This window comes from Emydura macquarii, unplaced genomic scaffold (assembly GCF_026122565.2).
Source record: "Emydura macquarii macquarii isolate MOO-44397 ecotype Brisbane River unplaced genomic scaffold, CSIRO-AGI_Emac_v2 contig_3219, whole genome shotgun sequence".
NCBI lineage: Eukaryota > Metazoa > Chordata > Testudines > Chelidae > Emydura > Emydura macquarii.
In genome coordinates, this window is record NW_027133356.1 from 582,029 (window position 1) to 597,433 (window position 15,405).

General features: G+C 56.7%; 1 protein-coding gene across 1 annotated transcript; it reads left to right on the top strand.

Annotated features, from left to right (window-relative positions):
* The first annotated feature begins 601 nt into the window (after positions 1-601).
* Positions 602-15,157, top strand: FSCN3 (fascin actin-bundling protein 3). The gene is made up of 7 exons (XM_067531424.1): positions 602-700; positions 7,190-7,886; positions 10,981-11,099; positions 11,544-11,703; positions 12,490-12,660; positions 13,496-13,711; positions 15,041-15,157. The coding sequence occupies exons 1-6, from the start codon at positions 602-604 to the stop codon at positions 13,699-13,701; spliced, it is 1,452 nt and encodes a 483-aa protein (XP_067387525.1). The 3' UTR covers positions 13,702-13,711; positions 15,041-15,157.
* The last annotated feature ends 248 nt before the right edge of the window (positions 15,158-15,405 follow it).

The window sequence follows — 15,405 nt, forward strand, 5'->3', positions numbered from 1 at the left end:
CGGCGTGGGAAGAGGAGAAAAGTGCTGTTCTCTGCCCCCCTTTCACCCCCGTTGAAATAAGGCCGTCCCCGGGGGGCTGGACGCCCAGGTGGGTGTGTGGCGGGAGGAAGGGTCTGAGACCAGCCGGCCTGGCTGAGGGTGCGATTTGGAGAAGCAGTGCTGCTCAGTGGGTTTGCACGGCTCGTTTTCTCCAGGGGTCGGGAGGGGGCATTGGGAAGGGAGAGGAATTGTCCCCCGTGGAAAGGTGCGCGTCAGCCCTGACCCCATGCTCGCTGCAGTCAATGGGGAGTCTCCCACGGCTTCCAGGAGACTGGGGTTCAGGCCCATTGTTAGGTACTTCCCCAGCTGCAGTGATGCATGCTGTGTGTCACAAAGGGCGGGCCGGCAGGGGCATATCTTATCCAGGGATCCCTGCCCAGCCTGCCCGCTGCCGTGCAATGGCCCTTCCTGCTTCCTTAATGCCTTGGGGAGGGATCTGATGGCCTGTGAAGGTGACCTTGGGGCTGGACCAGGCCTGAGGGCGTCATCAAAGCCGGGGTGCGTTCTGGACTAATGTCACACAGGACCAGGGCTTCACCGGCTGCTGCCCTGCTGTGGAGCCATGAAAGTGGGGTTGATTAACTGGGCCGGGAGTTACCTCACCAGCGAATGCTACGGGGATGGCGTCACCGTCCTGGGGAACTCACTGGGCAGGAAGCAGGTAAGGGAGGCGTGAATCCACTGTGATGCCAAAGTTTCGCAACCCACCCCGGGAGCAGGGCGAGGGCCGGGGGCTTGGTGGGGCTGCATCTCCTCTCCCAGCAGAGAGCGCTGGGAAGCTGCTTACTGCCGGAGCGCGTTTCTGCTGAGTGCTCTGCTCCCGGGGCTGGCTGGGCAGGGACGCTGCCTGCAGAGATGAGCATTTCTTCCCGCCCTCCTCCCCTTGCTTGCCTGGGGTGCATGGGGCCAGGATGGTTGTATTTCACATAAGCCACCATGTGGCAGAGATGGGCCCCCATAGGACAGGGGCAGGGCCCCTGCTGCAGCGTGCCCCCACCCTCGCTGCCCAGCTGTGAGTGTTACTGGCCTTCCCGGACAAGGAGAGCAGCCCCAGAGACCAATTCCAAATGTGACCTGAGCAGGGGGGGAAATGGGGCAGAAGGGGGGATGTAGGGGCAAACGGGTAACAGCAAGGGGCTAATTAGTGATGGCGTGAAGCAAAACGCCCCCCTGGACAAGGAGAGACACAGTGGGACTCTGCAGGCCGGCCTGACCGCACGGGGGGGAGGGGGGAGGGTTACAGACCCTGCTCTCAAATTCCAAATGTGACCTGAGCAGCTCAGGGAGGGGGGGCAGAATGGGGCAGATGGGTGGGGGGGATGTAGGGGCAAACGGGTGAACAGCAAGGCTGCTAGATTGAGTAGACACAGGTTTAACCCAGTCAGCTGTGGTGTCCACGGGCTGGAGAAGGGCGATGGGGCTGTCAGGGAGGCTGGAGAGGTGAGATGGCCAGACTGCCCCCTCGCTGCCTTCAAGAGCCTTAATAAGCAAAAGCCAAGAGACACATTTCCATTGCTGCAGCGCCGTTTCCCAGCCCTCCCTCCACTCTGTGCCTGTGTGTAGACACAGCAGGGCCAGCCGCGGCTGACTGACAGCTCAGCTCGGGGCAGACTTTTAGGGATCTGGTGGGAAAAATAACCGGTGATCATGCCATTTAAGACTCATCATGCGGATACAGGAGAAGGCTGAACTGAGCTTGCACACGTGCTGGTTTTTGAGTGCTCGACTTTTCAACCTTAATGATCTTTTCACACAGTTGTTTTTTTTGGTAATTTCCTAGGTTTTTAAAAAACCCCACTGAAAAAACAGAAATTCCGTCAGCGAGCATCATACAGACACCCACATGGTCATCAGCAGGGTTGGAACCATTAATTCCTCTAAACAGATCCCTGGCACTTAAGTTAATGGAGTAACTGGTAGCAGTAGAAGGTTGTCATCCTCTATGTGGACAGCCCTGGCGGGGATGAGGGAGATAATTTGCCAGTGGGTTTCACACATTCGGTTCCCAACCACGCGGTGGAGGGGAGTGTTTCTAGTGAGCGCAGTGTCTGCTGCTCATTTCCCCCCAAGCGTGACCCCCTTCTGTCCCATCCCCTCCAACGCCGGCTTTTCCCAGTCCTGTCTTTCCCTGACTGTTCACCTACCCAGTCCGCACTCTTCAGGCTTCTCATCCCAGTCCCTGGCACAGCCAGTCCTGGTCTCCTCCCACCCACCGCACTAGTCTACAATCCTAGTCTCCTGCACCCTCGGGCCGCTTCTCTTCATCTACTTCCCCCCATAACGCACATGTAGGTCACTTCTTGTCCCCTCTGCATGCAAATCAGACAGCTTCCTCCTCTACGCGACTGGGGTGAGGGGGAGAACACTGGAAAGACACCCAGTCCATGTGTCTGGATGGGAACCCCACACGGCCTGGAACAGCCCAGAACTGCCATTGCAGGGAAAGGCCTCCTCAGCTTCCAAGGCTTATCACTTGGTCAAATTTGAGTCGATTTTAAAGCTATTTAAAAAAAAAAGGTGCCAGAATTTTTTAATAGGGGTCAAACAATGTATTTTTTCCTAGCCTTGTTCTCGAAAATGGCTGACCTGTTTTGGATGAATTGTTTGGTTCTTTTTAAAACTTCAGCCAGAGACAGACATCAGCCATTGCAATTCTCATTCCAAACGGGTGACACTTGGTAAGGTTATAAAGCAATGGAAAGCAGAGTCTCACAATGGTGCCGCTGGGGGGAAAAGACACCAGGGCCAGAAATGGAGGCTGCATTTCCCATGTGGTCTAGTGCAGCTCTCTAGGCTTCAGGCCCCTGGGTTGCAGAGTGAGAGGCTGGGACCAAAGGGCGGATGCAGGAGTCCCATCTGGCTGGTACGAGGAATGCAGGCCCCGTCAATGCACTGAGAGTGATGCAGCTGAATGAGGGTTGAACTTCAGGCTTGTCTGAGCTAGGGGATCTGAGCAGGGGAGGGCCCAGCCCAGCCCTGCCTCGTTATAGAAATTAGGACCTATCTGAGTCCATCTAGTTTATATCCCCACGCGGCAAGGCAAGTGCCGGGCTATTCCCTATACCCTATTCTCCAGGGCTTTCGCCTGTCTAGTGTCAAAGGTCCCCAGCCATACGGCTCCTGCCCCTCTTCTGGGGTGATATCCCACAGCCAAATACAGGGTCACCATTAGTAAATGGTCCCTGAGATTCAACCCCATTGTTCCCTTCCTGCTTTCACCCCATTGCTCACCCCCCCCCCCCCCAGCTTGGCAAAGGAGCAGTTCCTGCTCCCCGTTTACCCCTCTCAGACACTCAGGGAGTTTTCACCTACCTCCGCCTCTCAGCAGAGCTACACGGGGCACGCCCAGGGCCCAGTGGTCTCAGAAGACCCCACCGCCCCCAGTGGCTTTGCTGGGGTTTGGCTCAGGCTCTTATTTCTTCACAGTGGGCATTGCAAATTGCTCTCTCAAGCATTTTTCCTGCAAGGCTGCGAGCTGAGCCTGTCTCTCTCCCCAGGACGTCGGTCACACACGCCCCAGTCTCCTCTTTCAGGTGCGCCGGCAGCCGCCCAACTCACCCGCAACGTCTCCCTGTAGCTGCCGCCCCATGACGGTTTGTGTCCGCCTCGTGCCCCGCCACCCAGTAGCCTGGGCAGGCCCCTCTCACCATTGCTACCTCCCCCAGCAGGTGCCGGCGTTCCACCGGCCAGTTCCCCAGAGCTCTCCGGCTGTCTGGAGTGGAGCTGGCCGGGTCTCAGCAGACGGTGGCCAGGGCTGGGAGAGGTGCCAGGCACAGGAGCAGACGAGCCGAGCGCCCCTCTTCAGGGAGGTGTCTGCAGCGCGTCTGGATGAGTTTGTCCCTCACCTCCCCGGCCACTCCCAGAGCAGGGAATTAAGAAGGCAGAGAGGCCGCGCTGCTTCCAGGGCTTCTGGCTGAGGGACTGTGATGTCACAGAGGCTGTTGCAGGAGCCAAGGACGGTGGGAGCCAGGGGAACCCCCCAGGTACTAGTCCCAGCTGAGCCACTGATGCCTGCAACCTTTGCTGCTTTTCATTCTTCCGTTTGCAGCCTTTGTTGCTGGTTTCCTCTGGCACCTGCTGGTGCTTCTGACGCCACGTCAGGTATTGCTTGTGCACGGGAGGCGGCAGGGCAGGCTTTTGTACCAGGCATTGCCTGGCTACAGGGCTCCATTGGAGCACAGGCCGTGACAGTGTTGTCACCTTTATTTGCCTTCGTCAGTTCCTGAGGAGCTGTTAATTTTGTGGATCAAGTGACATTTAACTTCCCACGCTGCGTAACGCGTTCGCTCGGCACACACCCGTTCTGCAGACGGAGCTCCACCAACGTTCACTAGTCTTGTGCCAGCAACTCAGCGGAAAGCCGGCTGCGCCCCTGTGGAGTGTGGAAGGCACAGATCCTGCCTCCATGCTCCCCAGAGCTCTGAGACGCAGTCAGAGGTTTGCCTTCTGACGGTGCTAGCTCAGTGTAGGAGGAGGGCTCCAGACAGATGCATGCTGGTACTCGGACACGAATCTGAAATATGAAGTTGAAGTACAGCTGCAAGTACAGCTGGTCAGGCATCGGTCAATGAAACGTCTTTTTTGGGGGGTCCCAAAACGCCGAGTCACCAAAACAAACTTTCTGTGGGAGAGGGTCAGCTTTGACGCATTTCTCAACTAGAAAAAATCATGGCTGTGTTTTAAAAGTTTGTCAGAATGTCTCATTTTGGCATTTTCAAAACAAAAAAATTGTTTTTTTTCCAGGTCTGAATGGCTTTTTGTTTTGAAATGTAACCTAATTCTAGCCATGCTTCTTTCCTTTTTAAATTAAAATACGATCCGAATCAAATACAAACATCTTGAAATGCTCTGATTGGACTACGTCATGTTTAAAACAATTATTTTTGGCTCACAAAATCTTTCAGACGTTGACTTTTCATCCTGATTTGGGATGGGGAAAAAACGTCTCAGAGCTCAAAAATATTTTCGCAGGAGAGGAAAACAATTTTCCTCTCTAGGAAATTTTCCAGTTCTAGGGCCAGTCAGTGATCAAATCACACGTTGTTCGTGTTTATTATAGAAGTGAAGAGCTTGAGGACAGTAGAAATGGTCTGTCTGGTCTGTGACACCTGCACCTCCACAACAGGTGAGGGTGGGATTGTACAGTCTGTCCATCTATACAGGTTTTTGTATGGGGCGTATAAACTTAGACTCATAGGTCAGAAGGGACCATCATGATCATCTAAGTCTGGCCTCCTGCACAACTCAGGCCACAGAACCTCGCCCACCCACTCCCGTAATAGGCCCCTGACCTCTGGCTGAGTTACTGAAGTCTCAGATCATGGCTTATATCCTCTAAGAGCCTCCCAAACTTCTCTAGCGCACACGTGAGATCTCGCCGTCTCTCCCTGCGGTGGGGTGAGTTTTGCCAGCCGGTTTTGTGTTGCTGGTGTTACTCCAGGGAGGTGAGGATGAAGAAATGGGGTTTGTATTGTGCTCCGAAGCCACTGAGGTACCAGCCTGTAGCGGCTGGCCTGTCTCCCTGCTCGGCTCATGAAGGACTCACTGCCTCGCCCAGAAGCACTGCCAGACACAGGTCTATTTTCCCCATGTCAAACGTAGGCGAAACCGCAAACAGTTCCTCCACCTGTCCTGAACTTTTCCCCTTTGACTCTCTCAGTCCCTCCTGCTTCAGGAGCCCATCTCCCTCCTTACGTCCTCCGCCAGGCCCTCTGCCTGGGAATTACCCTTCTCCAAGCCCTACCAGAGGAGCCAACAGTGATTCAGCTTGTCCCAGTGGCTGGCTTTCCTAATCGCTAACTCCCTGCCCAGCTGAGTCAGAGGCCTGAGCAGAGCCAGCTGACCCCTGACTCTCTGTTACAGCACCTAGCCTGCTCTTCCCAGAGCGAGCGCCAGCTGCACGGGCCAGGGGCTGAGAAGCCTTGTCTCGCACAGAACTGCCAGCCGCACCCTGGGCGCTGACGGTTCTCTTGCTCCCGTGGGATGTCGCTGTGGGGTGAGGCCATGGCCACGCAGGGTGGGATGGTGCCGCTTAGGAGAGCTATGAAGGCCAAAAACTTGACGGTGACCCTGTCTCCAACAGGGAGACCATACAGAGGCCACAGCGCGGGGGCCTGGGCTCTCAGTGGGCGTGACGGGCGCTTGGTGGTTTGAATTGCTGAGACTATAGGCAGGGAGGAGCTATCCTTCCCTGTCCCATAGAATCAGAGAAGATCAGGGTTGGAAGGGCCCTCAGGAGGCCATCTAGTCCTGTCCCCTGCTCACAGCAGGACCAACCCCAACTAACCCATTGCTTGATGATGACCTGGTCTGTTCATTCCCTCTGAAGCACCCGGCGTTGGCCCCTGTTGGCAGACAGGACACTGGGCTGGATGGACCGTTGGTCTGACCCAGTGTGGCCATTCTTCTGTTCTTAAACGGGGCAATGTATGTGCAGACGGCTGGCAGCGCACCACGCCGTGGTGGTGGGAACGAGACACTGAGAGGGCGGGAGACAAGGAGGGGTGAGAGAGGCTGGCAGAGGAAGGAGCTGGCTACCAGCTCTATGGCTGCAGAGCACTGGGCATCGGGCTGGAGCACAGCAAAGCAGACAGGGGCAGAGGCAGCAATGGGCCAGCGTTTGACAGAGGGGTGGGGGAGACTAGGCAGCACGGTGGGCGGGAGGTAGACCATGGAAGTGGCTGGCTGTTCTGGCAGGGGGCATGTGTGGAGCTTCTGTGGCCCAGTGAGATCTGGGAGCTATTTGGGGTCATGGCTGTGAGGGGCCCTGGAGATGGGGGTGAATGGTTTTGGTCGCATAGGGAGGGGAAACCATTGGCGTGTGTGTGTGTGTGTGTGTGTGTGTGGTGTTGTGCATCCCTCTGTGTGCATGTCTGCCCAGACTGACTTCACAACAAACCCCACGTCACGGGGCCGAGCTCACAGTCCCTGGCGCTGGTGGGAAAGGAGCAAGTGGCCTGGAGCTGGGGAAGGAGGCGCTGTAGCTGGGTACTGGGACGAATACTTGGCAGTGGGATGCTCCTGCCAGGTCACCGTCACTGCAGGGACCCGGGGAGAGATTAGGAGCAGTGGGCCTGTCCATCGCAGCTCACGGCCAGAGGGATTTCTCTAAGGCCTCATCAGCTGACTCTGGCTCGTTGCTTTTCCGCAGACCTGGGAGCTGCAGGTCACCATGAAGCAAGGAAAGCAGACGGTGGTGGAGCTGCTGGGGCACCAGGGCTGCTACCTCCTAGTGGATCCCGACGGATCAGTCCGGTGCGGGCAACCGGCATCCATCCAGCAGAGCCAGTTCCTCCTGGAACTCCATCGCAGCGGCAGATGGACTCTCCAACTGATGGACAGCAAGAAGTACCTGGAGTCTGACGGGGAGGATGTTTTCTGCGTTTCCCGTAGCCCATCCTCCTACCAAAAGTGGTTGCCCCAGCTGGCCATGCACGTCCACGTTGTGCTGTACAACCCCACCAGCCAGTGCTACGCCCGAGCCGACGCGGACCTGGACAGGGTGTGGGTAGACACCCCGGTGCCCTACCTGGAGGAATGCGGCTTCGTGCTACGGTTCAAGAACGGGATGTACCACCTGGAGACGGCCAGCCACAAGTACGTCTCCAGAGCGGAGAAGCTAGCCAAGAAGCCCTCTGCACAGACCGCCTTCACCTTAAACCTCAAACCCAGGTGCCTGGCTTTCCTGAGCGACCACGATGGGCACGTCTTGTACCCGCAGGGGAGCCGGGGGCTCTTGTGCCTCGGAGACAACCCCAAAGAGGAGGAAGAATGGTTCGTCGTAAAGAGGTGTCCGCAATGGGTCAGTCTGAAAACTAAGGCCAAGAGATACGTGTCCGTCATATGTGGCAAGTAAATTCCATTTTCCAGTCTGAGCTTGCACGGAGGGGACGGCTGAAGGATGCCAGGACATGGCCCCTGCCCTGGTCGACAGTTCTTTGCACAGTCCTGCCCTGCCTTCACCCTGTGAAGCCCACCCGCAACCGCTGTGAGGCGGCACGGAGGGCATGCTCAGGGAGAATTTGGGTGATTCACTTTTGAATAGGATTATTTCTGGGTGTAAGATGGCTCCGGTGGCCGGGATACGGAGACATGGAGCTATGGTCTAGACACCTGCTCACAGCAGATCAGGGCAAAGCTGTTACGAGCGGCCAAAACACCGACGAGATGGTAGCAACTGAATGGGGTGGGTTGGAGCAAGCAGGGAGTGGGGGGGCGGTGTCTCATTCTATCCCCGAATGGGACGTGGGCCTACATCACAAAAAAACACCAGCATCAGTGGCACCCTCACTGATGGTCTCAGCAGAAGGGTGGAGGAGTGACTAGGCCATGCAGAGGGATCTCCTGTGATCTCTCCAGGACGGGGCGGCTACACCTTGGCAGAGTAGTATGGGGAACGCTTCTCTGGCCACTGCCCATGCAGTAGCTGTTATGAGGATAAAGACAGGGCTTGCCCGGCAGCCAGCACTAAGCTAACTAACCTCTTTACAAGAAAATTAGAGCCAGAGCAGCTAATGATGCCCGTGATGCTCACAGATAAGGCTGGCCACCACTTTCCACTGTAAGCAACTGCAAGCAGGGGATTATAACTTCACCAGCCTGGCTGAAATGTCCCATGCCAGGAGTCGGCCTCAGCCAGGCTAGATTCTCTTTTGGTAACGTTCAGCTAAATTGGCTCTGCTGTTTCTGTGACCGCGGCTAGAGGGAAATAGGTTGTTTTGCCCATGTTAAAAAAAAATCCTTAAAAACCTCTTCATTGAGCAGCGCTACTCAAGCAATGTTGGCAATTCCTGCAACTTAACTGCGAGTTTTGCAATTTTTTGCTGCTTTTCTGAAAGCCCCAGCACCTGGAGGCATGTGCTTGGGGAAAATCTCAGCTTTTCATTTTTTTGTTTAAAGGAATCTTCTAGCCCTGCTGGGTGTGGAGAAAAGGTTTAAAAAGTGAAGTCTAAAGATTATGGCATCGGTAGGCAAATAAAAATAATCCATATGTTGTTATTTTTAAAAGTCTCATGATTTTAAAGCCAATGTTATGATTTTTTTGAGGCCCAACCCTTTTTGGACCCATGAGGTTGGCCGAACTGCTCCAACACCTCCATGCTTTGGAGCAGGGACTTGCAATTTCCCAGGAGGGGCCACCTGGTTCTCAGGGAATGCCTTTTGTTGTCCCTGTAAAAAAACGTGCCCAAGTTTGGTCAAGTTATAAACCTCTGAAGAATCTCAGTTCACGCCTGCCCAGCAGAGACTTGTTAGAGGTTGGCAGCTAAATTCTCTGAGTCTTCCAGCAGCACTGAGCATGCTCCAGCCCCTCCCAGCTCCTGCGTGTGACCAGACTGTGCATGCGCCAGCCGCACAGCGTGACCGAGCGTGCCTTTATCCTATCGTGCAGTATATTCGTGAATTTAGCGTATGGGCTACAGGCTGAGCAGGCCTTTTCCTGCCATTTGCTGCTCCTCAGGGCTGGGAGCTGGGAACTGAGAGCAGAGAGACTGTCTCCCCTCTGCTCTCAAAACCCCCCTCCCTGCTGGGGCCTAGGCAGTGAGGAGAAGGAAGACGTTACCTAACTCGAATGTCGAGGGATGGGGGGCAGGGTGAGGAAGAGTTGCAGGGGGTGGTGGGGCAGAAAAGGAGCTCAGCAGGAAGGGAGAATAGGATCCTGGGGGGAGAGGGGTGGGCAGAAGCAGAGGCAGGGGGAGGGATAGGTGCAAGGGGAAGAGAGGCAGGAGCTGGAGAGGGAAGGGACGGGGGCGGCAGGGGACAGAAAGTGGGAGGTGGGGACAGGGCCAGAAGGATCTGTAGCCACTCCCCTATGGAACCTGGAAATGAAGCCATTATTCCCGAGTGTCACCGTTCCTCTGTTGTCAGCAAACAGCCGTGAAACCCAGGGGCACAGTGTGTCTCCATCCCCCCTGCAGTGGCAGGGCCATGTTGAAGATAACAGCCTACTACCGCTGCTAGTCACTCAGATGGCGCACGCGGCGGAGGTTCCGTGCTGTGGATCTAAAGATGCCCCCACCCTGGGAGCAGCGTGTTTCCACCTGATGGAATGTTTGTTTTTAAAATGTTTATGGGCTGGGTTTTTGTTGTTTTTTTTAATGTGGGAGGTTGCACCCACAAAACCGATCTTAAGGAACGTGAAGGTTGAGCAAAATCGAGCACTCTAAAGTCAGGAAATGCCAGAATTAAGGTTGCGTGTACAACTTTAATTTGAGCCCCCCCGTGCATATGCGTCAGGATCGTCTTTAATTACATGGTCACATGCTATTTTTTCCACAGGACCCCTGCCTCATTCAGTGCACAGCCCGGCCTGTGCGCCGGGTTGAACCAAGGGGCTGTTGGCTGGAGGCCCCTGCCTCCGTTGCTGCGGCCCTGGGAAGGTGTGTAGGTTGGTAACGCCGGGGGTGCAAGTCGAGGAAGGATGCTCTCAGGGTTAAGGCAGCTGAATGGCACGTGGCGAGTTGGTTTCCAGCCCCGCCCTTGACACAGCGTTCTTGCGTGGTGCTGGGCAAGTCACTTAAACCAAACATTTTCAGCTGGCCGCTGCGCATTCCTCATTTCCTGACTTAAGGCACCTGGGGTCTGATTTGCAGAGGTGCTGAGGACTAACCGCTCGGTACTCTGAAGAATCCAGCCCAGGGCTTCTCACTTCGGGCCCCTGAAATTAGTTGACATTTTTGGCTTTAAATCATGTGAAACATGTGAAATGGGGATCCCCCAACCACCTCTCACCAGGGCGTTGGGAGGATACATGCATTAGTGTTTTGAAAGCCCCAAGATACAACGAAGAGGACATAGAATGCTGGGGCCCCGATCCCTGACTAGGAGTTGCAGGTGCTACTGTCATTTGGGAACCTGATTTCAAATCAGCCCTGAGCCAAGCGACAGCACCCTCTCTGGCTACACGTGGCTGGACATGGCCCGATTTTCTCCCCTTCTGTGCAGACATGGAAGTGTACGCCGGCTCGGACAAAGTGACCCCGAAGTCCGTCTTCCACTACGAGTTCGATCCGGACACCAACGCGGTGCAGCTAAGAACGGTTCACAACAGCTACCTGGCCCAGGTGAGCAAACCCTCTGCCGGCTCGCCGAGGGACACTGTCGGCCCAGAGAGCCTGATCCTGCCCCTGAACCAAGGGGCGCTGTGCTCATCGTTCTATTGCTTCTCTCTGGACCCCTTCCATTTCTAGGTGACCAGAACTGAACACGCGATTCCCGGTGAGGGCGTCCCCTCGAGTTACACGATGTTATAACAGTCTCTTAATGAGCCCATCGGGGAACAGTGACATGGCTATGCAAGGCAGTTTTGCCAGGGCTCATGCTGTTTCTTTAAGGTGTAAACTATCCCCACCAGATCCCCAGGGAGCCTCCTCCCTTTCATGGCCAGGGCTGCTCTTGGTGAGGGGGTGGGCCCTGGATCTCCCGACTCCCCGGTGCAGGGCCCTGCTACGCATGACAGCCTGGCGCTGGCTGGCGGGAACTCACCTCTTTCCTGCCACTTCCTGCAGAGGAAATTCAAGAGCGTGGTGGCCAATGGCAGGCGCATGGAGCCAGAGACCAAGTTCCGGGCCCGGTGGCATTGTGGGAAAATCTTCCTGCAAGCTTTCAACGGCCGGTACCTGGGCATTATGCCCATCGGGCTGGTGGAGGCCAGTGCAGTGCATCCAGGTAAGGAGCATGGGGGGGGCGGGGTGACCCCCCTGGACCTTGCCAACAGCTGAGCAATGCAGGCCCCCCCATGCGTCTCTGTGGCTCTGGGACTGAGGCCATTCAGGCATCAGGAGTCAGTGATGGGGACTTGTTGCTTCTTCCGTGTGGGGAGGGGCGCATGTTCCTAGGCCTCCCTGCCGGGAAGCTGCGAACCCAGCCGGCCGCACTCATGTCAACATTCCCCTGTTCTCAGGTGTCTCACACCTTGCTGTGTGAGCGGGTGGCACTTCTCTGAGGGGCCCATCACCCCCCCACTCTGGGAGGGGTCACAGATGAAGGGCTCCCTCCCTGCCTAGGGGCTCAGCGTGCTGCCTCTGCCCTGTCCCCCGCCCCCAGCTGCCCAGGGCGCGAGAAACCAGTGTGAGGAGAACTTTTAATTCTCACGGAGTGAAATTTGGATTCAGAGGCCGTAACTGGGCGGACAAGCCCCTTATGTCAGCATCCAGCGCTGAGTCGGCTCCCTGTCCCCGGTCTGAGACCCTGCCCCACTAATCCCTGGGTTCCCACCCTTGGACAGCCCTGTAGGGCCAGCCGAGGCCAGCACCCCTCTGTGGCGCTGCCAGCGGAAGGCGCACATGTCCCACATGGCTGCAGCCCTCTCCCCTCGCTGCATGAAACATCTGGGCTGCAACAGCTCAAGTGGGCCAGACTCCCCCGAACTCACCTCCCAGCCGACGGCGCTGGCTCCAGGCCTCTGCCCCTCAGAGCCCCCGACCTGCCTCTCTAACCCTTCCCCTCTGCCAGGGCCCAGCGAGGCATTTGGGGTACGCCTGGCCAACCGCTCCTTCCTGGTGCTGCGCGGCCAGTACGGCTACGTCGGGAGCTCGGCCTGCCATGACGTGCTGCAGTGTAACCTGGTGGATCCAGACTGCATCGAGCTGCTGCCCTGCAAGCCAGGCATTTACCACTTCCAAGGTAAGGGAACCCGGGGGGCTGAGCCCGGCTGGGCCGCAGGGCAAATGGGGCCAGAACCGTCCCACCTGGGAGCTGATTCACATCAACCGGACCTCAGGCCCCTACAGCTCTGCTCTCGTGTTCGAGTCCTGGAACAAGCACGGGGCGCAGGAGCAGACGGCACTCCGTCTGGGGAGGGAAGTGAGGCGTATGTGCCCATTGCAGCCCCCCGTCCCCCTCAAGGTCTCAAGGGGTGTCCTGCACCCTCCTCATCTCACCAGCTTTGCAACCAGAGAGGCAAAAAGAGCCGGAAAAGCCAGAGTGCAGGGTGGACAATACTCGCCTCCATGTACTTTCTGGGCCCAGATTAGATGCAGCCCCCCAGCGGGAGACAGAGGGGTGACACCGGGGCTTTCCCAAGCAGAGGGGTGCAGTGTGGGTCCTGCTCTCCCCGGGCTGGCACATGCAGCTCATCACTCGGGGTGGGGGGAAGCAGGCACCACTTGAGCTGCTGCAGGGGTGTCAGCCCACGCACCCCAAAAAACGCCACAGGGAAATGTCGACAGTTAAGGAGATGAGCGTGTGGGCGCTGGGGCGCTGCCCAGGGCTCAGAGAGGGGACCCAGCAGGGGAGAAAAAGACTTCGCTTGGCAATGTGTCAGTGGAATTCGCTGGGGTGTGTCTGGGAGTTTGGTAACCTCTCTTGACGCTACAAACCCGGTATAACCAGGGGAGCCCTGGGGCCCCTCTAAGTTTGTGCTTTCGTTGACTCCTCCCCCGAGGGCCCGGTGGTGGAGTGGGAGTGAAGGTCTGCTGGCGCTCCCCAACGCTATCACGAGCGCCCCTTCCTTCCCCAGCCTGCGGCAGGAGCTTCTGGTCTCTGAGCTCAGACGGCACCTTCAGGACTTGGGGGAAGTTTGCCTTGAACTTTTGCCTTGAGATCCAAGGGAGTAACATCCTGGCCGTGCTCGCCCCCAACGGGCACTACATGCGAGGAGACCGGAACGGGACCCTCCTGGCGGATAGCGAGGAAGTCACCAGCGAGTGCCTCTGGGAATTCTAGATGGAGGAAGGTACAGAGGATTCTCTCCTTCCCCATGTGTTGCTGGACTGGCCAGGTGGCCCCTATGCCACCGTCTAATTGCGCAAAGCCCCTGGCCTGTCTCATTTCCTTGAGCGTCCCCTCTCTGTCGCCACCTCTTGTCTCTTCTCTTCTATTGGAAGCGTGTTGGGGCAGGGACTATCTTTTTGTGGCGTCTCTGTACAGCTCCCAGCTCAGCGGGTTCCTGACCCATCCCTGGGGCTTCCAAGAGCTGGCATACTACAAATATTAACTGATGAGCGGTACGGGGCTGGTAGGTTTCAGTGGCTAGTACAACCCCCCTCTCCCCACATCCGCAAACACTCCAGCTAACTCTCAGCAGGGCAGCTCAGATGAAGCGGTGGCTCGGAGAACAAGGAATGCAGTCGGCAGTTTTTCACCGTGAAACGGCTGGTTCTCATCTCAATTCTGCTGCCCCGTGGCGGCTGCTGTGAGCTTTTTGTCTCCCCGTAACAAAAGCTACCCATGTCCCTGGGGCGGCCAAAGGCTGAGCCCGGCTAGTGGCGGCTCCTTCAGGCCCGTGCTCTTCTTGTCCGTGGCTGGTCGCAACGCATCAGTTCGCAGGAGCTGTGAGTCTGGCACCTCTCACGGGCCCTACATTCTGCCAACGTACGTCTCTGTCGACACCGATCCGTGTGTGACACTTCCGCTCCCCAAATCTGGTTCCTAGGATGCCCAGTTGACCCCCTGGGGGAGCCGCTGGCGGGTGTTTTTTGATAAACAAAAACTGTCAATAGCACTGTCGTTGCTGGGTTTGAGTGTTTTTTCAGACTGATAAAAGTGTAACGCAGCTCTCTGCAAACCACAGCACCTGGGAAGGGTTGCTGGCTGCCGCCTCTTTGTGGAAAGGTTTCTTTTTGCTAGAAGGCCGTCTTTCCCCATGAACAATCTTTTTGTTAGGAAAAACTTTCAACCTGCTGTTGTTGGGGCATTTAAAACCAGCCTGGTACAAACCTCCGGCAAACGGGGCCATCCTGCCATGGCCCTGGGACTGGTGGAGTGGATGGGCTCCTCCAGCGCTGACTTCTAAGGGCATCATGCTGTAGGGGGTAGGGGTGAGATCCTCCGTTGGCGTAGATCAACACAGCACCACAGACTTCAATGGACCGCTGTGACTTACTCCAACATCATCTCGTCCGTCTACAGAGGCGCATGCTCCACTTTTGCTAATGCAGCATGTTGTCTGAGTCAAACAGTTTCCTTATTCTGGCTGGGTTAAGGGCCCCCACCTTGTTTTTTCATCTCTTCCTCTTGGTGCTAGAGTGTAGGGGTCTGATGAATTTGTTTTGCCTCCTGGTAGGTGGGTAGGAGTCCCCCGGGCACCGGCGTCCCCTGTGAAGAATGAGGACGTGGCATCGGAGAGGCTGAGCACCGTGATGGGACGAAAAAACCCTGCCCAACATGTCACCAGTCCCCACTGCTCCTGGATTGTGCAATAATACGCAGCGGCTTGTTTGGACGGGGTGTGACTCGCTCTGCACTGGGGTTAGCCGCACAGCTCAGAACCCAAACGCGGTGGGGGGAGCCAGAGCTCCTTGGACCAAGCTGCACGACCGAGGGCTGCCCAGACAGCCTGCCGGAAGTCCAAGGGCTGCGCCTGATGGGTCTGAAGCAGAGCGTGTGACCGCTGCCCTCTTCTTTAACGGTCCCCGGCCATGCGGCCCA